The following is a 23,895-nucleotide window of genomic DNA, read 5'->3' as shown; positions in this document are numbered from 1 at the left end:
GCTTCTAAGGAATATAAAAGTGAATAAGTCTCCGGGTCCTGACAGGATATACCCTAGGACTTTGAGGAATGTTAGTGTGGAAATAGCAGGGGCTCTGACAAAAATATTTCGAATTTCATTAAAAACGTGGATGGTGCCGGAGAATTGGCGTATTGCTCATGTTGTTTCATTTTTTAAGCAGGGTGCTCAGAGTAAGCCTTGAAATTATCGGCCTGTGAGTTTGACGTCAGTGGTGGGTAAATTGATGGTAAATATTCTTAGGGATGGTATATATAATTATCTGGATAGATGGTCTGATTAGGAACAGTCAACATAGATTAGTGCGTAGAAGGTCATGTTTGACAAATGTTATTGAATTTTTGAAGTTACGACGAACGTTGACGATGGTAAAGCGGTGGATGTTTTCTATATGGACTTTTGTAAGGCCTTTGACAAGGTCCCACACGGAAGGTTGGTTAAGAAGGTAAAATCGTTTGGTATTAATATTGAAGTAGTAAAATAAATTCAGCAGTGGCTGAATAGGAGACGCCAAAGAGTGGCGGAGGTTAACTGTTTGTCAGATTGGAGGCCGGTGACTAGTGGTTTGCCTCAGGGATCTGTACTGAGACCAGTGAGACTCAGAGAGTGGTAACTGTGTGGAAGGGATTCCTGCAGAAGTGGTTGAAGCTGGTTGGATGTTGTCATTAAAAGTTAAATCGGACAGCTCGACGTACAGGAAAGGGATGGGGGGTTTTGGGACGAGTGCAGGTCTGTGGGACGAGATGAGAGTAAGAGTTCAGCACGGACCAGAAGGGCCGAGATGGCCTTTTCCATGCTGTAAGTGTTATATGGTTATGTGCTCTTATGAGTGGAACGCTTATCAAATCAGTAGCGTTTGATGGATGAAACTCAGAGAAATGAGGGCGGCGGGTGATGGGAGGTGTTGTTGAAACCGATCGAATCTTTAAAGGCCTTGTTAAAGTAGATGTTGAGAGAAGGTTCCCCGTGACGGGACAGTCGAAGACCAGCGGACCTACATAGGAATGGAAGTCCGTCCTTTGAGAAAGAGATTGGGAGGAATTTATTTCGCCAGAGTATGGTTAGTCTGTGGAATGGGTTATACAGGCGTCTGTGGAGGCCGACATTAGATATATTGAATGTTGACTGCTTCTGGATTAGTCAGGGTATGAAACAATACAGTGAAAATACTGGAGATTGCGGCTGAGAGGAAATTGATCAGACATGATGAATGATGCAGTAGACTCGATTGGCCAAATGGCCTATCACTGTTCCCATATCTTATGGAATAATTTTAAGCTGCTGTGTTGCTGGGTGTCACCGTCTCAGTGGATCTGTCCTGGGCACAACACATTTCATGCAAACACGAAGGACGTGTCATGTTCCCGACTGAACAGCACCAGACTTCGAAGCGTCAGCAGGCCCATTCCCCGGAATGTGGTTAGCTACCCTTTCGCTTTCAGGCACAGACTGCCAATTATTTCCCGTCAAAATTGTTTAATGGCAAATCTGTCGTAGGCGTCACCATGCTGAGCACTCAGTGCTCAACCGAAGGAGATCCATTTCGAGGACTAATTTTGTGATTTAATCTTTGGATTTCTTTACTGTCGTCTTGTTTGTTTCGAGTCAGAGTTTCAGTGTACTCCCGAACATTCTCTACACTTCCTATCACCACCACATACCTCTCGTTACAGAAGTAATTACAACGTTAGCAGTTTGAGAGGATTTGGGCTCAAATGGATCAAATGATCGCCGGGACTTATTGCATCGCCGCCTGTTGTGCAGGCGGCAACGCACAAGGTCCTCAGAGGCGGCAGAGGGATGTAAACTCAGCCAGCTCCAACACGGGCAGAACACTCTCCAGCATCGAGGACATCTTCAAGATGCGATGCCTCGAGAAGGCAGTATCCATCACAGAGTCCCTCACCCCGGGACAAGCTCCCTGTTCGTTTCTGTCACCAGGGATGAGGCACAGGATCCGGAAAACTCAACGATTCAGGAACACCTTCTTCCCCTCCGGCATCATATTTTTGAACGCATGAGCACCACTTCGACATTTTAGAGGTACTTATTACACCTTACATTAACTTTACATCTTTGCGCCGTACAGATCGTGCAAGAATACAAATCTCAGGGCTGTTAACTCGCAGATGATAAGTCAGGTGACAAATATAGGAAACAGTCTTGATGCTGGCAGGGGGAGACAAGAACGTGAGGGGAAGGAAAATGGGGATGAGATAGGGAGAGGTGGCACGGGAGGAGTTATCAGAGAGAGCGAGTTCGGAGGGGCGAGGGTAAAGAGAGAGCGAGATGATGAGTAAGAGTGCCATAGGTAGGGAGATAGTAATTGGGTATGGGCGAGGAGCAGAGCGGATGGGTTTGTCAGAGTCGGGGATGCGAGCAGCAATTGGGGTAAGAGAATGGTGTCACTTGACTTAAGTCGGCCCCACGGGCTTCTGACAGAGATCCCGGATCTTTTCAGGAATATCCGCGCACAAGGGTGTAGGCTTCTCACAGATGAAACGGTGCTGATCATTTTTGCAACTGCTTAGCCAACCGGCGTTACATTCACTGCATTGGAACTTTCCAGCGTCCATCTTGTACACGACAGGAGAGCCCATTTTCCTATATTGGAGGGGTAAGCAATTTCAAAAGGTACCACACAACTCCAGCAGGCAAACGTGTATCAGTCGCCAAAGTAATCCCACTGACTCAATCACTCCTCACTGACCGGTGTCAGATTCAAAATGCTCCCATCTCCTCATCGACCGGTGTCAGTCCACAAAATACTCCCACTGACATAATATCTCCTCACCGACCGGTGTCTGCTTTGAAAATACTCCCACTAACTCGATGTCCACTCACTGACTGGTGTGAGTCCACAAAATACTCGCACTAACTCAATCTCTCTTCACCGACCGGTGTCAGACCCCAAAATACTCCCACTGACTCAATCTGTCCTCACCGACCGGTGCCAGATCCCCAAAATACTCCCACTGACTCAATCTGTCCTCACCGACCGGTGTCAGTTCCCAAAATACTCCCGCTGACTCAATCTGTCCTCACCGACCGGTGTCAGTCCCCAAAATACTCCCACTGACTCAATCTGTCCTCACCGACCGGTGTCAGTCCCCAAAATACTCCCACTGACTCAATCTGTCCTCACCGACCGGGGTCAGTCCCCAAAATACTTCCACTGACTCAATCACTCCTCACCGACCGGTGTCAGTCCCCAAAATGCTCCCACTGACTCAATCACTCCTCACCGACCGGTGTCAGACCCCAAAATACTCCCACTGACTCAATCACTCCTCACCGACCGGTGTCAGTCCCCAAAATGCTCCCACTGACTCAATCACTCCTCACCGACCGGTGTCAGACCCCAAAATACTCCTACTGACTCAATCACTCCTCACCGACCGGTGTCAGACCCCAAAATACTCCCACTGACTCAATCACTCCTCACCGACCGGTGTCAGTCCCCAAAATGCTCCCACTGATTCAATCTGTCCTCACCGACCGGTGTCCGACCCCAAAATACTCCCACTGACTCAATCACTCCTCACCGACCGGTGTCAGTCCCCAAAATACTCCCACTCGGTCAATCTGTCCTCACCGACCGGTGTCAGTTCCCAAAATACTCCCGCTGACTCAATCTGTCCTCACCGACCGGTGTCAGTCCCCAAAATACTCCCACTGACTCAATCACTCCTCACCGACCGGTGTCAGTCCCCAAAATGCTCCCACTGACTCAATCACTCCTCACCGACCGGTGTCAGACCCCAAAATACTCCCACTGACTCAATCTGTCCTCACCGACCGGTGTCAGTCCCCAAAATACTCCCACTGACTCAATCTGTCCTCACCGACCGGTGTCAGTTCCCAAAATACTCCCGCTGACTCAATCTGTCCTCACCGACCGGTGTCAGTCCCCAAAATACTCCCACTGACTCAATCACTCCTCACCGACCGGTGTCAGTCCCCAAAATGCTCCCACTGACTCAATCACTCCTCACCGACCGGTGTCAGACCCCAAAATACTCCCACTGACTCAATCACTCCTCACCGACCGGTGTCAGTCCCCAAAATGCTCCCACTGACTCAATCTGTCCTCACCGACCGGTGTCAGTCCCCAAAATGCTCCCACTGACTCAATCTCTCCTCACCGACCGGTGTCCCTCCACAAAATACTCCCACTGACACAATATCTCCTCACCGACCGGTGATATTCCCCATATTACTCCCACTGACTCAAGCTCTGCTCACCGACTGGTGTCAGATCCCAAAATATTCTCACTGACACAATCGCTCCACACTTACCGGTGTCTGTCCCAAAATATTCCCACTGACTCATTCTCTCCTCATCGACCGGTGTCCCTCCACAAAATACTCCCACTGACATAATATCTCCTCACCGACCGGTGTCTGCTTCGAAAATACTCCCACTAACTCGATGTCCACTCACTGACCGGTGTGAGTCCACAAAATACTCGCACTAACTCAATCTCTCCTCACCGACCGGTGTCAGTCCCCAAAATACTCCCACTCGGTCAATCTGTCCTCACCGACCGGTGTCAGATCCCCAAAATACTCCCACTGACTCAATCTGTTCTCACCGACCGGTGTCAGTCCCCAAAATACTCCCACTGACTCAATCTGTCCTTACCGACCGGTGTCAGTCCCCAAAATACTCCCACTGACTCAATCTGTCCTCACCGACCGGTGTCAGATCCCCAAAATACTCCCACTGACTCAATCACTCCTCACCGACCGGTGTCAGTCCCCAAAATACTCCCACTGACTTAATCACTCCTCACCGACCGGTGTCCCTCCACAAAATACTCCCACTGACTCAATCTCTCCTCACCGAACGGTGTCTGTCCCCAAAATACTCCCACTGACTCAATCACTCCTCACCGACCGGTGTCCCTCCATAAAATACTCCCACTGACTCAATCTGTCCTCACCGAACGGTGTCTGTCCCCAAAATACTCCCACTGACTCAATCTCTCCTCACCGACCGGTGCTATTCCCCATATTACTTCACCTGACTCAAGCTCTGCTCACCGACCGGTGTCAGTCCCCAAAATAGTCCCACGGACTCTCTCTCTCCTACATACCTGTTCCCGTTTCCAAAATACTCTCAATGACCCCTTTTTCGCAACCCTGTGTCAGTCCCCAAATTATCTCGTGCCCAACGCTCTACCCACACAGCTTTATCAGTCCCCAAAATAACCTCACTCTCACATTTTCTCCCCATAATACGATGTCATTCACCAAGTTACTCCCGGAACCCCAGCCTCTTCCCCACGACCCTCGCGTCCGTCCCAAAGATACTCCCACAGCCTCACTCTCTCCACACAGAACGCTGTCAGTCCCCAAACAAACTCACTGCTCCACTGACCCCACAGCCCTGTCTTCTTCCCCAAAATACTCACACTGACACACTCTCTCTCTCCTGAGGCCGCATGACTGTCCCAAAATGCTTCCATTTCCCACTCTCACCCCTCAGCCCCGTGCTAGTTCCCAATATGACCCCACTGCCCAAACCTCTCCCTACAGATCTGTGTCAATCACGAACACGCTCCCACTTCCCACTCTCTTCTGACAGTCCACGTCAGCCCACAAATTGACCCAACTGCCTGCTCTATTCCAACAGCCCGTGTCGGTCCCCAAACTAATCGCCTTGTCCAATCTACCCCTACGGACCCGTGTCGGTCGCCACTCCTTCTTCACAGTGGCTCTACCCAAATAGTCGCAGAGGCATTTTTCTTCCCACAGATCTATGTCATTTCCCAAAACACTCCTCCTTTACACTTTCTTCCCGCAGACCGCGTCAGTCAGCAGTTAATCACACTGCCCACAAAATAGTCCTACTGCCTGACTCTCTCCCTAGAGACCTGTTTCTGTCACCAAAATATCCCCAGTGACCCACCCCTCACCACTGAATTGTGACAGTCCCCAAAAGTTCCCCGTACACCACTTCCCCCAGAGGCACGTGCCAGTCCCCAAAATTAATCCCACTGCCTAATCTCTCCCGAAAAACCTGCATGAACCCAAATCTCACCCCGCTTCGCATGATCCAATCCAGTATGAGTCTTGCTGGCCGCGGAGAGCATTTTTGACAAAATTCTGTGAAAATGAATTGCTAAAATTAATAATTGAAATCCAGCACAATTTACGGAGCGTCACTCAGTGTCTGACCCCGGGAGTCTGTGATGGGACGGGCTGGAGGGAGATTCAGTTTGTGTCTGACAACGGGAGTCTTGATTGTAAGGTCTGGATGAAGCTTTGCTCTGTGTCTGAAGGCGTGGTTCACAATGTGTCTGACCCCGGGAGTGTATGATGGAACGTTGCGGAGGGGAGCTTCACTCTGTGTCTGACCCGAGGAGTCTGTGCTGGGATGGACTGGAGGCAGTTTTACTCTGTGTCTGACTCAAGAAGTGTGTGATTGGACAGTGTGGAGAAGATAACCACTATTTCTGACCCCGGGAGTGTGTGATGGGACGGTGCGGAGGGAGATTCACTCTGTGTCTGACACCGGGAGTGTGTGATGGGATGGTGCGGAGGGAGATTCACTCTGGGTCTGACACCGGGAGTGTGTGATGGGACGGTGCGGAGGGAGATTCGCTCTCTGTCTGACCCCGGGGAATGTGTGATAGGACGGTGTGGGGGAGATTTACTTTGTGTCTGATACCGAGAGTGTGTGATGGGACAGTGTGGAGGGAGTTTCACTCTGTGTCTGTTCTCCGGAGTGTGTGATGGGAAATTGCGGAGGGAGCTTCACTCTATCTGATCCCGGGACTGTATGATGACACGGTGTGGAGGGAGATTCACACTATTTCTGATCCCGGGTGTGTGTGATGGGACGGTGTGGGGGAGATTTACTTTGTGTCTGATACCGAGAGTGTGTGATGGGACAGTGTGGTGGAAGCTTCACTCTGTGTCTGAGCGCCAGAGCGTGTGATGGGACGGTGTGGAGGAAACTTCACTCTGTCTGACCCCGGGAGTCTGTGATGCCACAGTATGGAGGGAGATTCTCTTTGTGTATGACCCCTTGACTGTGTGACGGGAAGGTGCGGAGGTAGATCCACTCTGCGTCCGACAATGGAGTGTGTGCTGGGACGCTGTGTACAAAGATTCACACTGTGTTTGATCCCGATAGTGCGTGAAGGGGCGTTGCAGAGGGAGTTTCTGTCTGTGTCTGAACCCAGGAATGTGTGATGGGACAGTATGGAGGGATCTTCACCCTGTGTCATACCCCGGGAGTGTGTGATGAGTTGGTTCGGAAGGAGATCCATTCTGTTTCTGACCTCGGTTGTGTGTGATGGGGCAGTGTAGAGAGAGATTCACGCTGTGTATGACCCCTTGACTATGTGACGGGAAGGTGTTCAGCGAGCTTCACTCTGTGACTAACCCTGAGAGTGTGTGATGGGACGGTGTGGAGGGAGCTTCACTGTGTATCTGTCTACTGGAGAGCGTGATGTGACGTTGCGGAGGGAGATTCACACTGCTTCTGACCCAGGGATTGTATTTGGGACAGAGTGGAGAGAGCTTCACTCTGTGTCTGTCCCCGGGAGTGTGTGAAGGGGCGGTGTGGATGGAGATTCACTCTGTTTCTGACCCCGGGAGTGTGTGATGGGACGGTGCGGAGGGAGATTCACTCTGTGTCTGACCCCGGGAGTGTGTGATGGGGCGGTGTGGAGGCAGCTTTACTCTGTTTCTGACATCAGGCGAGGATGCTGAGATGGTGCGGACGGAGCTTCACTCTGTGCCTGACTCCGGGTGTGTGTGAAGGGACGGCGTGAATGGAGATTCACTCTGTTTCTGACCCCTGGAGTGTGTGATGGGACGTTAAGGAGTGAGCTTCACTCTGTGCCTGACTCCGGGAGTTTGTGATGGGACGGTGTGGCGGTAGCTTCCCTCTGGTGTGGATATATCTACCGTCGATTTAACACATACCGCTTTCTCTGTTCAATTTACTTCAAGAAGTTTTGAATAGGAGTTTGAGCAATGATGCTTCGCCACATCGTAAGAACTTTTAATCTTTGATATGAAATAACACCGGTCTTCATTTCTGATCCAGTCCTGCGAACACGCTTGCTCTGGGATTCAGGAACAAGTAACAGTTAATATCCCTTAATATCGTCCATTACATCCACCGGGAGTCAAACAGAGAGTGAATCTTCAATCACACTATCCATCAGACAGTACCAGGGTCAGATACAGAGCGAATCTCCCTCCACACCATCCCATCACACACTCCCGGGGTCAGACACAGAGTGAATCTCCCTCACACCATCCCATCACACACCGCCGGAGTCAGACACAGAGTTAACCTCCCTCTGCACGGTCCCATCAAACAAATTACCGTGGTCACATACAGAGTGTATCTTTCACCACCTCATTAAATCACACACTCTCGGGGTCTGTCACAAAGTGAAGCTGCCTCCACACTGTCCCATCACACACTCCCGGTGTTAGACACAGAGTGAATCTCCCACCACGCTGTCCCATCACACAGTCACCGTGTCAGACATAGAGTGAATCTCCCTCCACACCATCCCATCACACACTCCCGGGGTCAGACACAGAGTGAAGCTCCCTCCTTCCGTCCCATCAAACACTCCCAGGGTCAGACACAGAGTGAATCTTCCTCCATGCCGTCCCATCAAACACTCCCTGGTGAGTCAAGTAGTGAAGCTCTCTCTGAACCGTCTCATCACAGCCCCCTGTGTTCACACATAAAGCGAAGTTCCACCCACATCATCCCATGCACAGCCATTGTGTCACATTCCCTCCACAACATCCAATCACACAATCTGGTGTCACATAGAATGAACGTCCCTCTGCACGGCCACATCACACACTCCCGGAGTCAGCACAGACTGTCTCTCTCTACGATCCGATTACGCACTCCTTGAGTCAGAAACAGATTGAAATTTCATCCGCACCGTCCCGTCACACACTTCCGGATTCAGAGTGAAACTCTCTCTCCACGGTGCTATAACACCATTCAAGGATCAGACATGGGGTGAAGCTCTCTGGGCCCTGTGCGGTCACACAATCCGCCTGTCAAACACAGAGTAAAGCTGGCTCCATACTGTCACATCAGAGATTCTCGCAGACAGACACAGCATGAACCTGTAATTTTACGACTCACAATCCCGTGGGTAGACACAGAGTAATTCACCTCCATACCGTCCCGTCATATTCTCCTGGGTTCAGTGATTAAGTGAAACTTCCTCCATGCAGCAACATCACACACTCACCGGTCAAACACAGAGGGAATCTCCCTCCACACCATCTCTTCACACACTCCTGATGTCAAACACAAAGTGACGCCTCAGCTCTCTCTGCCTGCCCTGTGATGAGGAGCGGGTTAAAGAGGGAGATGGTGCCTCACCTCTTCTGCTGGTCAACAATTCACAGATTTGACCCTTGGTTTCGTTGACAGATCTGAACTTCGTTTCCAACTCAGTGAACCGGTGACGGAGATCAGTGTGCATTCGTTTAAAAACGGACAGTTTAGAGGTGAGCGCAGAAAGATTCTTGAGATAGGTTTTCTCGGAGTGATTCAGGTGGGAAATCACAGATATCTTGGATTGAAGGGTTGAGTTTAACTCATGGTAGTTTCGGTCGAGGGTGATCTTGGAGTGACGAATCTGTGATACTGAGAGAGATGGTGAAGGATGTTTAGCGTTTACAGTAACACGTGATTCGGCGTCACGTTACCGAGCGGGTCACAGAGAGTGTTGTGTCAGTGTCACGGTGAAGGGTGTCACAGTGACAGGCATCGGCGTGTACTGTCACGCTGAGGGGTATATCAATGTTCTGCTGAAGGTTCTGTAGTTGTCACAGTGGGGATCTGCGTCAATATCGTGCGGGGTATGTTCGAGTTGCTGTGAGTGACGAGACGGTGTCACTGTGATAGGTGTTTCTGTGGCCCGGCGAGAGTTGTGCTGGGTCACAATGAAGTGTATCTCGATGTCACGGCGAGGGAAATGTCAGAGTGGGTGGCCTGGTGGTGCCACGGTGAGTGGAGTATCTGTGTCATCGTGTGGGGTGTGCTGGTATCACAGAGAGGGGTGTGTCTGTGTCACGGTAAGAGGCATGTCATTGCCATGGTAGGTGTAACAGTGTCAGGCTGAGATGTTTTGGTTAAGAGGTTTGCCTGTGTCAGTATGAGGTGTGGGTAATTGCCTCAGTGAGTGGTGCATCGGCGTTATGTTGAGCGGTGATATTGTCTCTGTAAGGGATGTTACAGTGACTTCTGAGTCTTTATCACGAGGCGGTGTGGAACGGATCACGTTGAGGAGTGTGAAGGTGTCTCGGTGTACGGTACCTCAGTGTCACGGTGAAGAGCGTGTCGGTGTCATTGTGAGGTGTGTTTCGGTGTCGCCTTGAAGACTTTATCAGTAACACGGTCAGGGGCATGTCGACGCTACAGTCAGGGGTACGTTGCGGTCGGTGTGACTGCCATGTCTGTGTCACGGCGGGGTTCGTGTCCGTGTCGCGGTTAGGAGTGTATCTGTGTCTCGTTGAAGTCCGTGACCGTGCGACGGTGACAGCATTGTTCACGTAATGGTGAATAGCGTGTCGGTGTCAGGAGGAGTCTTGATTGTGTTACGGTGAAGGTTGTGTCTTTATCACGTTTAGGTGTGCGTCCGTGTTATGGTGATAGGTTTTAATCGGTGTTACGGTAAGGGGCGTGTCGGTTCCACTGTGGTATTTTAAATTAAGGATTTAATCCTCTCTCTTTATTTACGGTCTGACTTGATCTGGAACCCGTTCCACTCACCATGGATAGAGAGTCCGATCACTATCACGATGAAGGCAGACGTAACTAGGCAGAGTGGGCAGATCTGACGGTAGGGTCTATTTTCCATCTTCAGTTTCGACTCGTGTTCATGCGCACCTGTGGATAAACCATACGGCCATAAGACCTTAAGATATAGGAGCAGAAGTAGGCCATTCGGTCCATCGAGTCTGCTTGGCCTTTCAATCATGGGCTGATCTAATTCTTCCAGTCATCCGCACTCCGCTGCCTTCTCCCCATACCGTTTGAAACGCTGACTAATCAAGAACCTATCTATCTCTGCCTTAAATGGATTCAATGACTCGTGCTAATTTCATCCAGCAAAGCATGACCATACACTTTCCAACATTGTATTTCATTTGCCACTTATTTGCCCATTCCCCAAAATATGTCTCTCTGCAGGCTATCTATTTCCTCAACACAACTCGCTCCTCCACATGTCTTTGTATCATTGGCCAATTTTGCCACATATCCATGAATCCCATCGTCAAAAGGAGGTCATGTCTTCGACAGTCTGAACGGGGCACGACTGCGCAAGCGCGTGAAGGTAGGCCGGTGAGCAGAGCGGGAGAGTTTACAAAGCGAACAGATTAACGGAGCAGGCGACTGAGTAGTGGGGAACAGAGTCGGAAGCCTTTGGCTCGAGAGGATTCGGCGAGCAGCGGCTGATGACGAGCTTGTTCCCAGTGAGTAAAGGACGGGTAAGCTCCTTTAATTAATCGAATTAACTTAGAGGTAGGTAATGGAGGCAGCAGTTAGGGCAGTCGAGTGCTCCGTTTGCAGTATGTGGGAAGTCAGGGAGAGCACCATTGTCCCTGATGACTGCACCTGTAAAAGGTGCATCCAGCTGCAGCTCTTGACAAACGGATTAGGGAACTGGAGCTGGAGCTGGATGAACTTCGGATTATTCGTGAGGCAGAGGCAGAAATAGACAGGAGCTTCAGGGAGATAGTCACCCCTATAAGTCAGGAGGCGCGTAGCTGCCTGATTATCAGGAGAGGGAATGGAAATAGACAGAATGAGCAGAGCATCCCTGTGGTCGTTCCCATCAAGAATAAGTATGCCGTTTTGGATACTGTTGGTGGGGGCGACCTACCCGGGACAAGTTGCAATGGTCGCATCTCTGGGACCGAGACCGGACTCTCAACTCAGAAGGGAAGGAGGGAAAATTAGAGAGCAGTAGCGATAGGGGATTCGATAGTTAGGGGGACAGATAAGAGGATCTGTGGGAGAGATCCAAAATATTAGATGGTCGGTTGCCTCCCTGGTGCCAGGGTTCGCGATATCTCCGATCGAGTTCTAGTACTCTCAAGAGGGAGGGTGGTCAGCCAGATGTCGTGCTCCATGCAGGGACCAATGACGTGGATAGGCAAAACGGAAGAGGTCCTGCAAAGAGAGTTTAGGGAGTTAGGTGCAAAGTTGAAGGACAGGAGCTCCAGGGTTGCAATCTCATGATTGCTACTCGTGCTACATGCTAGTGATGCTACAAATAGGAAGATAGTGCGGCTAAATGCGTGACTACAGAGTTGGTGCAGGATGGAGAGCTTCATGTTTCTGGACAATTGGGACTTTTTCCAGGGAAAGTGGGAACTCTTCCGACGTGACGGTTTGCACATGAACTGGCGGAGGACTGACATTTTTGCGGGAAAGTTTGCTCGTGCTGCTCCGGGGTGGGGGGTGGGGTATTGAGCTAGATTTGCAGGGGGAGGGGAACCAGAGTGTTAGAGCAGATAGTGAGGTGGAGGAGGATAAAGGTCATGTGAGAACTGCAAGTATAGTGCATGGACTAAAGCCAGATCTAACATATAAAGATGTTTTGAGGAAAGAGAAGTAGAATAAAGCGTGTAAGGGTACTAAGGTAGAAGGGCTAAAGTGCGTGTACTTCAATGGAAGAAGCATCAGGAACAAAGGTGATGAACTGAGAGCTTGGATATATACATGGAATTATGATGTAGTGGCCATTACAGAGACTTGGCTGACACAAGGGCAGGAATGGATTCTCAATATTCCTGGATTTCAATGCTTTAAGAGGGATAGAGAGGGCGGAAAAAGGGGAGGAGGGGTGGCATTATTGGTCAGGGATACTATTACAGCTACAGAAAGGGTGGGTAATGTAGCAGGATCATCTTTTGAGTCAGTATGGGTGGAAGTCAGGAACAAGAAGGGAGCAGTTACTCTATTGGGAGTATTCTATAGGCCCCCTCGTAGCAGCAGCGATAGCGAGGAGCAGATTAAGAGATAGATTTTGGAAAGGTGCAAGAATAACAGGGTTGTTATGATGGGTGACTTTAAATTTCCTAATATTGATTTGTACCTGATTAGTTCCAAAGGTTTAGACGGGGCAGGGCTTGTTAAATGTGTCCAGGACGGATTCCTTTCACAGTATGTTAACAGGCCGTCGAGGGGAAATGCCATACTAGATCTAGTATTAGGTAACGAACCGGGTCAGGTAACAGATCTCTCAGTGTGTGACCATCGCCCCCTGGCCTTCAGCATTATCATGCAAAAGGATAGAATCAGAGGGGACAGGGAAATATTAATTGGGGAAGGACTCATTGTGGCCAAAAAGTTCTATTCAAAAGATTTAAAGGTACATCTAAACAAGCCTGATACATTTTGGAAACAAGCCCTGCGGACTGATGAAGTTAAAGTAGAACTTTCTGACGCAATAAGCAAGGGTATGCTTGGAGAATAAAAAGGTGCAGAATTTCATGAAAAGAGCCGCTCTCAAACTGTTAAGCACGGGGGTGGATCGATCATGCTTTGGGCTTATGTCACAGCTAGCAGCATGGAGAACAGTTACAGGTAGAGGGAAGAATGAATTCAATTAAATACCGGCAAATTCTGGATGCAAACATCACACCGTCTGTAAAACAGCTGAAGATGAAAAGAGAATGGCTCATACAACAGAATAATGACCCTAAACACACCTCAAAATCCACAATGAACTACCTCAAGAAGCACAAGCTGAAGGTTTTGCTATGGCCCTCACAGTCCCCTGACCTAAACATCATCGACAATCCTGTGGATAGACCTCAAAAGGGCAGTGCAAGCAAGACGGCCCGAGAATCTCACAGAACTAGCAGCTTTTTGCAAGGAAGAATGGGCGAAAACCCCCAAACAAGAACTGAAAGACTCTTAGCTGGCTACAGAAATCATTTACAAGCTGTGATACTTGCCAAAGGTGGTGTTACTAAGTACTGCCATGCCGGGTGCCCAAACTTTTGTTTCAGCCCATTTCTCCTTTGTGTTATTTTGAAACTGCAAAAGATGGAAGTAAAAACGTTTCCTTGCTTAAACTATTAAAGGAATGTGTCATCTGTAACTCTATGCCTTTTGGCAACCGGTTCATCTCTTACTCGCTTAGGTCTTCACAGTAACGGACATTTAGATCGGGGTGCTCAAACTTTTGTATACAACTGTACAGTACAGGGAGGAGGTGGAATGAGATTCCAGAAAACTGTTCGAGGCAGATGAATTATTACAGTCAAAAAGAAAATAATAGAATAGAATAGAAAGACGACAGTACAATGCAGTCCCTTCGGCCCACAACGTTGTGCCGTGCATGTTCCTACCTGAGAAATTACTAGGCTTACCTATAGTTCTCTATTTTACTAAGCTCCATGTAGCTATACAAAAGTCTCTGGAAAGACCCTATCCTATCCGCCTCAACCACCGTTGACGGCAGCCCATTCCAGGCACTCACCACTCTCTGAGTGAAAAACTTACCCCTGACATCTCCTCTGTAACTTCCCCCAGCTCCCTAAACCTGTGTCCTCTTGTGGCAACCATTTCAGCCCCGTCAAAAAAGCCTCTGACTATTCACACGGTCAATGCCTCTCACCATCTTACACACAAGAAAATAAAACAAAAGCTTACAAATGTTTCAACGAGCTTGGTAATGTTAGAAATCTGTAAGATTATGAGGCTCATAGGAGGGAGTTTAACAAGAAAATTAGGAGAGCCAGAAGGGGCTATGAGAGGCCTTGGCGTGCAGGATTCAGGAAAACCCCAAGGCATTCTACAGGTATGTGAAGAGCAAGAGAAGAAGACGTGAAAGAATAGGACCTATCAAGTGTGACAGAGGGAAAGTGTGTATGGAACCGGAGTAATTAGCAGAGGTCCTTAATGAATACTTTACTTTAGTATTCACAATGGAAAAGGATCTTGGTGGTTGCACCGATGAATATAATCAGACTGAAAAGCTTGAGCATGTCAATATTAAGAAAGAGGATGTGCTGGAGCTTTTGGAATACATCAAGTTGGATGAATCGCCGGGACCGGATGTGATGTAACCAAAGCTACTGTTGGAGGCGAGGGAGGAGATTGCTGAGACTCTGGCGATGATCTTTGCATCATCAATGGGGACGGGAGAGGTTCCGGGGGATTGGAGGGTTGCGGATGTTGTTCCTTTATTCAAGAAATTGAGTAGAGATAGCACAGTAAATGATAGACCAGTCAGTCTTACCTCAGTGGTTGGTAAGTTGATGGAGAAGATCCCGAGAGTCAAGACTTATGAACATTTGGAGATGCATGATATGATTAGGAGTTATCAGCATGGCTTTCACAAGGGCAGGTCGTGCCTTACGAGTCTGATTGATTTTTTTTGAAGATGTGACTAAAGACATTGATAAAGGAAGAGCAGTAGATGTACTGTGTATGGATTTCAGCAAAGCATTTGAGAATGTACCCCATGCAAGACTTATTGAGATGTAAGCAGGCATGGGATCCAATGAGACATTGCTTTGTGTATCCAGAAATGGCTTACCCACAGAAGGCAAAGTGTGGTTGCAGACAGGTCATATTCTGCATGGAGGTCGGTCACCAGTGGTGTGCCTCAGGGATCTGTTCTGGGACCTTTATTTTTCGTGATTTTTATAAATTACCTAGATGAGGAAGTGGATGGATGGTTTAGTAACTTTGCTGATGACACAAAGGTTGGAGGTGTTGTGGATAGTGTGGACGGATGTCAGAATTTACAGCGGAACATTGATAGGATGCAAAACAGGGAGGAGAAGTGGCAGATGCTGTTCAACCCGGGAAGTGGTTCATTTTGATAGGTCAAATATGATTGCAGAATATAGTATTAATGCTAAGACTCTTGGCAGTGTTGAGGATAAGAGGAATCTTGTGGTCCGAGTCCATGTGACATTCTAAGCAGCTGTGCAGGTTGACACTCTGGTTAAGAAGGCGTACGGTGTATTGGCCTTCATCCATCGTGGAGTTAAATTTAGGAGCAGAGAGGCAATGTTGCAGCTATATTGGACCCTTGCTAGAGCACACTTGGAGTTCTGTGCTCAGTTCTGTTTGCCTCACTACAGGTAGGAGTCGAAAAGATACAAAGATTGCAGAGGAGATTTCCAAGGATGTTTCCTGGATTGGGGAGCATGCTTTATGGGAATAGGTTGGGTGAATTCTGCCTTTGCTCCTTGGAACGACGGAGGATGAGAGGTCACTTGATAGAGGACCTGATAGAGGGGTGTAAGATGATGAGAGGCATTGGTCGTGTGGATATTCAGAGGCATTTTTTTCCCAGGGTTGAATTGCTTGGCACAAGAGGACAAAGGTTTATATTGCTGGGGAGTAGGAGATGTCAGGGGTAATTTTTTTTTTTTTTTTTTTTACTCATGAGAGGTGAATGCATGAAATGGGCTTCTGGCAAAGTTTGTAGAGGCGGATACGATAGGGTGTTTTAAGAGATTTTTAGATCGGCACATGGAGCATTGTGAAATAGAGGGCTATAGATAAGACCAGGGATTTGTAAGGGAGGGACATGTTCAGCACAACTCTGTGGGCTGAAGGGCATGTATTGTGCTGTAGGTTTTCTGTGCTTCTATGTTTCAAATTCGAAATTTGAAAATCTTAAGCAAGTGACACCTGAAGCTTCCGGAATGGCGTCACAACTGTGAACTCTGACCTGCTTGTGCAGTTGTTGGCATCACTGCGGGTCCCGAGGCAATAGGAGGATCCTCGTCCTGATCGATGAGGGGTTCGCCCTTTCGAAAATTCAGCACTGCGTAGGTGGAGGTCAGACCATCTGGGAGTAAAAAGACGGACAGGCAGATGAGGGGGAGAATGAGACAGTGGTACAGAATGGTTGAGAGAGTCGCGGAAAGAGAGAAGAGACAACAGAAGAGGACGAGAGATGGGTAAGCGAGAGGGAGACAGGGCCTCAGAGACAGCACGGGAAATGGCTTGTGAGACTGCAGAGAGAGAGGGGAGAGAGGAGAGACGGTGAAATCGATGGACAGGGACGGGGAGAGAGCGATGGGGCAATTGGCGGGAAAATGCGAGAGCAGTGGGGAGAGAGAACGAGGTGAGAAAGCAGAGAGGGAGTGAGTGACAGAGGGAGAGGGGGAGTGTGTCAGGGGAGAGTGCAGAATGACAGGAACAGTGATAGGGGAGTGAAAGTTGCGAGATAGAGCGAAATAGGGGTGATTGAAAAGGGAGAGTGTGCGGAGAACAGTGGGAGATGGATGGGGAAGAGAGAGGAGAAATTGAGAGAGGGGAAAGAACGAGGGGAGGGACCGTCTAGGAGAGGGAAATAGAGGTGGATATGGAGCAGCAGAAGGCGTGGAGGTGAGGTGAGCAGAAAACGTAGGCACAGGCAGAGGTGAGAAGGACGGGTGGGGTTCGGAAAAGGATAACAGTGAGCGGGGAGGTCGAAAATAAGGGGACATTGGAGAGAAAAGGGGAAAGATTTTGGGAGAGGGACAGGCTGATAGAGGAGGCGAGAGAAGGAGTGAAGAAAGGGATAAAGTGAGGAGACGGGGTGAGAGAAGGGGAGGGGAGGGTAGAGAAAAGAGGGAACGAGAATCAGGTTAGAAGAGGGAGAGAGTGGTTCAAGTTTTACACCGTGCTCCCTCCTCACCATGTCTCCCACTGTCCTCGCTCCTCACCACCCCAGCATATACATTAGAGACAGGAGAGGTCCCAGTGTATTACCATGGAAACAGATCACGTCACTGGACTAGAGCAGGGGAAAACAGTCACAGAATGCGGAGTGAAGTGTCACAGTTACAGAGAAAGTCCAGTTCATGCAGTTAATAAGGCGCAAGGGCGACGGCTCGGTAAACGTTGAGGTGAAGAGTACATCTTATCGGAATAGTGGACTGTTCAATTGTCTGATAACATCGGGGAAGAAATTGTCTTTGACCCTGGTGAAACGTGCTTCGGTATCTTCCACCGATAGGAGGTGATGGATGGTAAGAAAATTATCCAGGATTGGTGGGGATCTTTATTAAGCTGTCTGCTTTAGCAAAGCAGCGGGAAGTGCAGACAGCGTCCATGGAGGAAAGACGGAGTACTCCAGGTATGCTGAGCTGTGTTCACGAGTCTATGCCGTTTCCTCCGGTCAGGGACGGAGTCGTTTCCCTCAAAGCCGAGCTGCATCGTGATTAGATGCTCTCGGTGGTGCATCGGGAAAGATGGGCGAGGTTCCACAAGAACATGCCAAGCTGACTGAGGAGCCAAGAGACCGACGAGGACAGAGCAGTGGACATGAATTATAGGGACTCCAGTAAGTCTATTTAATTTCTCCACTTGATAGGCTACTCCGTATAATGGTGTGGAGCCCAGGGAGATTTGACTGATTTGTTTTCATATTTCAGCAAGATAAATATGAAAAAAAAAACATAAGAACTATGTAAACGTTCACAGTGAACTGGAGGGTCCCTGGCGAGAGTTGTGGAGCAAAGTGACATGAGGCTACAGGGACAGTACACAGCTCGCTGAAAGTGGAGTGACAGTTACACAGGGCGATGAATGAGGCGTCTGACACACCATTCTTCATCAGTCCGGACACTGAGTACGGGAGTTTACTCTTTATATACTTGAAGACAGCTTTTAGTATCCTCTTTGATATTATTGCAAGCTTCCTTTCATCCTTTCATCGTTCATCTTTTCCCTCTTAATGAACGTCATAGTTTCCTTTTGTAAGCTTTTGAAAACTGATTTCACCTACTTGGTAAATTGGGCAACACGGGTACTTGTCGATAATACAGATCGCCCTGTGTCACCGTGATCATTATTAGGTAAGTCTTGTAACACTTTGAACAGAAAAGAGTGCAGAGGGACATTTACGAAGATATTGACTGAACTCCAGGGACTGAATTACTGAGAGGAGTCAGGCTAGTTGGGACTTTATTCCTTGAAGCGCAAAGTTGACCTTACTGAGGTGTACAAAACCACGTGGGGCACAGGTGGGGTGAATGAGCACAATCACATTTTCCAGGCTTGGAGAATCGAAGACCAGAGAGCACAAACCAAAAATGAGAGGGGAGAGAGTTACTTGGGCAGGCTAGCGACAGCTTTTTGTTACCCAGATGGCGGTCCGTCTATGGACCCATCGGCCAGAGGAAGTTTTCCATTCAGATACATTAGAAAACTGGAGACTTGCGTGCATGACTCGTGAAACGCTTTAGAATGACGTCATTACGCGACCGCTGACCTGTCTGTGCAGTGATTGGCAGCTCGCCGGGCCTCGAGGCGGTGGGAGGATCCTCATTCTCAACGATGAGAGGTTCGTCTTTCGGAAAGTTCAACTCTGAGTACGTGGAGGTCAGACCGTCTGGGGGAGGGGGATAGAAACATTTACTTCACTTTACATTATTGTCCCCAAACAATTGATGCTAGAGCATACAATCATCACAGCGATATTTGATTCTGCGCTTCCCACTCCCTGGAGTACAGATCGATAGTAAATAGTAAAAATTTAAATTATAAATCGTAAATAGATACTGGAAAATGGAAAGTACGGCAGTGCAAAAAACCGAGAGGCAAGTTCGGATATTTGGAAGGTACGGCCCAGATCCGGGTCAGGAACTGTTCAGCTGCGTTATAACCGTTGGAAAGAAGCTGTTCCCAAATCTGGCCGTACGAGCCTTCAAGCTCCTGAGCCTACTCCCGGACGGAAGAGGGACGAAACGTGTGTTGGCTGGACGGGTCGTGTCCTTGATTATCCCGGCAGCACTGCTCCGACAGCGTGCGCTGTAAAGTGAGTCCACGAACGGAAGATTGGTTTGTGCGATGTGCTGGCAAGCGCTAAGGTGTTCTGTAAAGGTAGCAGCGAGAGAGCGAGAGAGAGAGAGAGAGAGAGAGAGAGAGAGAGAGAGAGAGAGAGGGGTATGGAATGAGGAGATAGGACAGAGAGAGGGAACAGGGCGTGGGGAGGAGAGGCATCGAGAGAGAAAGGTAAGTGAGGGGGAGGAGAGAGGAATGAAAGGCAGGAAGAGGTGACGGAGAAGGGGAAGGGAGGGCTGTGAGCCCGGGAGACAGAGCAGGAGAGAGAAAGAGCGTGAAGGAAATGGATGGACAGTCGATGGTGGCAACGGCCGGGGAAATGAGAGACATAGGGGAGAGAGAACGGAGAGAGATAGAGGAGAGAGAGTGAAGAGGAGACCGACAGAGGTCATGAGTGAAGGAGCAGTGAGGGGGATGAGAGAGATAGCAAAAGTGGGGAGCGGGAGGATAGGAGACAGGGAGGAGAGAGGAAAGAGACAACGAGAGCGAGAGAGACAGACTTAAAGAGGGTAAAAGAGAAGTGTAAGAGAGACGGGAGAGAGCGTGAAGGAGACAGAGGAGAGGGGTGGATGGAGAAGGGGAGAGAATGTGGAGTGGAGTGGTGGATGAGTGGAAAATAGTGGGCAGCGAGAGAGGAGGAACAGAGAGATAGATTGAAAGAGAGGGTGAGGGGAAACAGGGAGTGTGCGGACAGAAGGGGATAGAGGGCGTGGGGAGAGGAAGAGCTGGAGAGGGGCGGTGTGAAAGAGGGAGACGGTAGGGAGTTTGGACAGTGAGAAAATGAAAAGGAATGAAGGGGAGAGTGGGGAGAAGGAGGAAGAGGAAGGAAAGAGAGGGGAGAGAAGGGTTTGAGAGATGGAGGGAGGCAAGAAGGAGAAATGTGAAAGTCGAGAGAGAGGAAAAGGGGGCGAGAACGTGTGAGACAAAGTGGAGTTAGAGGATGAAAGAGAGGGAGGGGAGAGAACGGGGGAATGAGGGAGAGGGGGAGGTAGTAGGAGAAAGAGGGGAGAGAGGAGGGGAAACAGGGTGGCGGAGTGTGAGAGAGGGAATAGAGAATGGGCTAAGAAAGAGTAGAGTGATGTTAATATTTTATACAACGCCTCTCCCACTGTCCTCTATCCACATCAGTCCTCCCTCGGTGTGTCCTACACTCCGCCCATCCCCACTGCGCTCCTTTCTCTATGCCCCCTGCTCAACACCCCTCCCACGGTACTACCTCCAGCCCGCCCTACCTGTGACATTCTCTCTTCACTGAATCCTCCCACAGCACTCTCTCTTAAACCTATTCCACAGCTCGCCCCCTATGCCGCCCCTCCCCGGCTCTCCCCACACGCCACTTCCCCGAGTGCTGGCCCCTCACCAACCCTCCAACGGAGTTCCCTCCCCATCGACTGTCCCATCCGTTCAGCTGGGGACAGAACACTGAGAGTCTGTGAGGTTCCCTCCACCCGTCACATCACACACACCCGGGATCAAACACAGAATGGAGCTCTGCCCCCAGGTATTTCTGCACCACTCACCGTTGGAAGGAGACTGTGGGCCCGTGTTTTGGAACTTCACATTCACATAAGTCTTGACCTCGTCCATCTTGTTCAGGAGTCTCTGCGTCACTGATCTCACGAAGGGGAAGGAGCCGTTGGCAGAGGAAGCCCGTGTTGAGAAGACGGTTTGACCGAAACCAGCCAACACCAGATGGACAGCTGATAAAGAGAGGAACCGAGAGCAGGGAGAGGAAGTGCGGGGAGCTGAGAGAATGAGGACGTGGGAGTGCCTGGTCGAGAGAGATTTGAGTGGCGGGTGTTGGGAGAATATTGAGAGTGGGCAGAAAGAGAGGGAGGGGACAGAGTGGAGAGAGGGGACAATTAGGGGTCAGCTGAGAGAGGGAGCAGCAGTGTACAGCGGGTAGAGAGGGTGAGAGAAGGAGGAGTGCGTGGAGAGAGAAGGAAGGTAAGCGTGTGGGAAATGGGGACACGGGAGTAGGGAGAAGGAATGTGGAGAACAGAGAGTGAGGAGTTTCGACGAGATATTGGGAGAGACAGGGAGAAAAGAAGCGGTGAACGGGAGAAAGAGAGGGAGAGAGAGAGACGGGATGACAGGGGACAGAGGGTCGGAGAGGGAGCAGGAGAGAAGCGCTATAGAGAGTGCACAGAGATACGTGGGGAGTGATGAAGGAGAGGAATATAGACGAAGGACGTAGAGAGGAAGATAAAAAATGGAGAAAGAGAACAGGAATGGAAGGAAGGCAGAAGATACTGAGGGCAGGAGGGAATGAAAGAGGGAATGTCCGAGGGATTTCTCTCACTCAAAAAGAGCCTGTAATCTCCGGGTGATATGAATACACCGCTGGTTTCTGGTCTGCGCATTGGACTGTTCCTGCTCATCGCCGGGGCTCCAGGCCTTCTATCCGCGGGAAGCCACAACCCCGGGTCAAAGCCCGAACACACACCGAAGTGAGTGAGTCCCCCACCCCGCGAGTGAAGTAAACACCTCCCCTCAAAACTCGTTCCATCCACGGGGCTTCCTCGCCTTCCTCGTACGGTGGCGTGCTCTCTCTCTCTGTCCTTCCTTGTTCCATGCAATCTATCTCTATCTCATTCTCTCTCTCTCTCTCTCTCTCTCTCTCTCTCTTTCTCTCTCTCTCTTTCTCACTCTCTTTCTCTCTTTCGCTCTGCTTCTCTATCCTTCCCCCACTCTCCCCTTTTCCCCAACATTCCTCTCTCTCCCTTGCCCACGTACCTTCCACCTTTCCGCAACCCTACCTCCTCTCTCTACACACCTCACCCCTTCCTTTAGATTCCTGGGAGCCAGATAGAAAATTGAAAACGGGACCTCCAGAATAATAATCTCAGGATTACTGACTGAGCCACGCGCTAACGAAGGTAAGAATAGCAGAATTAAGCAGATGAATGTGCTGCTAAATAACTAATGGAGGGGGCAGGGCTTCAAATTCTTAACTCATTGGGATCTATTTTGGGGGAAGTATGACTTAGACAAAAACGATGTGTTACACTGAACTCAAAGGGTACCAATATCCTGGAGGGATTGTTTAATATTGCTGTTAGGGAGGGTATAAACTAAATTGGCAGGGGTGAGGAAACCAGGGTGTGAGTGAGGGTCGAGGAAGAGGAAAATAGAAATAAGTCAAAGATACTGTGCAGCAAAGACGGCAAGATGGAGAGGTAGGTGAATAGAAAGGATAATTTGCTGTGCGATGGAAAAATAGCAAAATCGGTAACAGATACTGATCTAAATGTACTGATGCTTCCAGGATGCTGAATCGGTAAGTTGGCGGCGCTGGAGGTTTACCGTCTGCGTGAGATGATGGGACTTTGAGAAACTCTGAGACTTTTACTGTGCCATGATCTGTTCTTATCAAATTAGGGTATAGTTTTGCACTGTTGTAACTATATGTTATAATTATGCGGTTCTTGTTAGTTTTTAAGTCGGTTTGTCATCTGCTTTCGTGATATCGTTCTGGAAAAAAAATAACATTTTTATCATTTCTCAATGCATACTTTACTAAATGGCAATAAAAGGGGACTGCGTGTCCTCATAATCATACTTAAATGCACGCAGCATTGGAAATAACGTGGATGACCTTATTGTTCAGCTACAGGTTAAACTATATGACATTGTGGCCATCACCGCGTCATGGCTAAATGACGGATGGAATTGGGAGCTGAATGTCGAAAAATACACAGTGTATAGGACAGATAGGAAGGTAGGTAAAGCGGGTGGCGTGGCACTGATTGTAAGCAACAATATCAAATCACTAGAAAGAAGCGACATAGGATCAGAAAAGGTAGAATCCTTATGGGTCGAGTTAAGAAATGGCAAGGGTAAAAACACACTAATAGCACTTTTATACACGCCTCCAAACAGCTGGAAATAGAAAAGAGTGTCAGAAGGAAAATGTCAAGACAATTATGGGGAATTTTAATATGAAAGTGGATTGGGAAAGCTGGGAAGGCAGTGGATCGCAGGAGAGGGAGTTTATAGAATGCCTATGGGAAGACTTTTTGGAGCAGCTTGTTCATAAGCCCACCAGGAGATCGGCT

General features: G+C 49.1%; 2 protein-coding genes across 2 annotated transcripts in view; both read right to left on the bottom strand.

The window, feature by feature from the left end:
* The window catches only part of LOC140207265 (uncharacterized), a 225,897-nt gene that overhangs the window by 140,834 nt on the left and 61,168 nt on the right, over positions 1 to 23,895 (bottom strand). The gene's annotated exons all lie outside the window — the stretch shown is intronic.
* On the bottom strand, positions 1,486 to 22,218 carry LOC140207417 (uncharacterized). Its single transcript, XM_072275943.1, has 8 exons — positions 22,140 to 22,218; positions 21,358 to 21,537; positions 19,266 to 19,385; positions 16,734 to 16,853; positions 10,799 to 10,915; positions 9,404 to 9,670; positions 6,065 to 6,129; positions 1,486 to 2,622 (listed from the first exon to the last, which is right to left on the bottom strand). Exons 1-8 carry the CDS (start codon positions 22,216 to 22,218, stop codon positions 2,566 to 2,568), a joined length of 1,005 nt encoding a protein of 334 aa, XP_072132044.1. The 3' UTR covers positions 1,486 to 2,565.

This window comes from Mobula birostris, chromosome 13 (genome assembly GCF_030028105.1).
Source record: "Mobula birostris isolate sMobBir1 chromosome 13, sMobBir1.hap1, whole genome shotgun sequence".
NCBI classification, from domain to species: Eukaryota; Metazoa; Chordata; class Chondrichthyes; order Myliobatiformes; family Myliobatidae; genus Mobula; species Mobula birostris.
The sequence above is the reverse complement of the archived record's forward strand: the minus strand, read 5'-3'. Positions and strand labels throughout refer to the sequence as shown.

Coding starts and splice junctions, on each gene's coding strand:
- LOC140207417 (XM_072275943.1), bottom strand. CDS start 22,218: ATGAGCAGGAACAGTCCAATGCGCAGACCAGAAACCAGCGGTGTATTC. Junction 21,538..22,139: donor AGATTACAGGCTCTTTTTGA/GTGAGAGAAATC, acceptor TCTCTTTATCAG/CTGTCCATCTGGTGTTGGCT. Junction 9,671..10,798: donor GATCGGACTCTCTATCCATG/GTGAGTGGAACG, acceptor CATCTCTCTCAG/TATCACAGATTCGTCACTCC.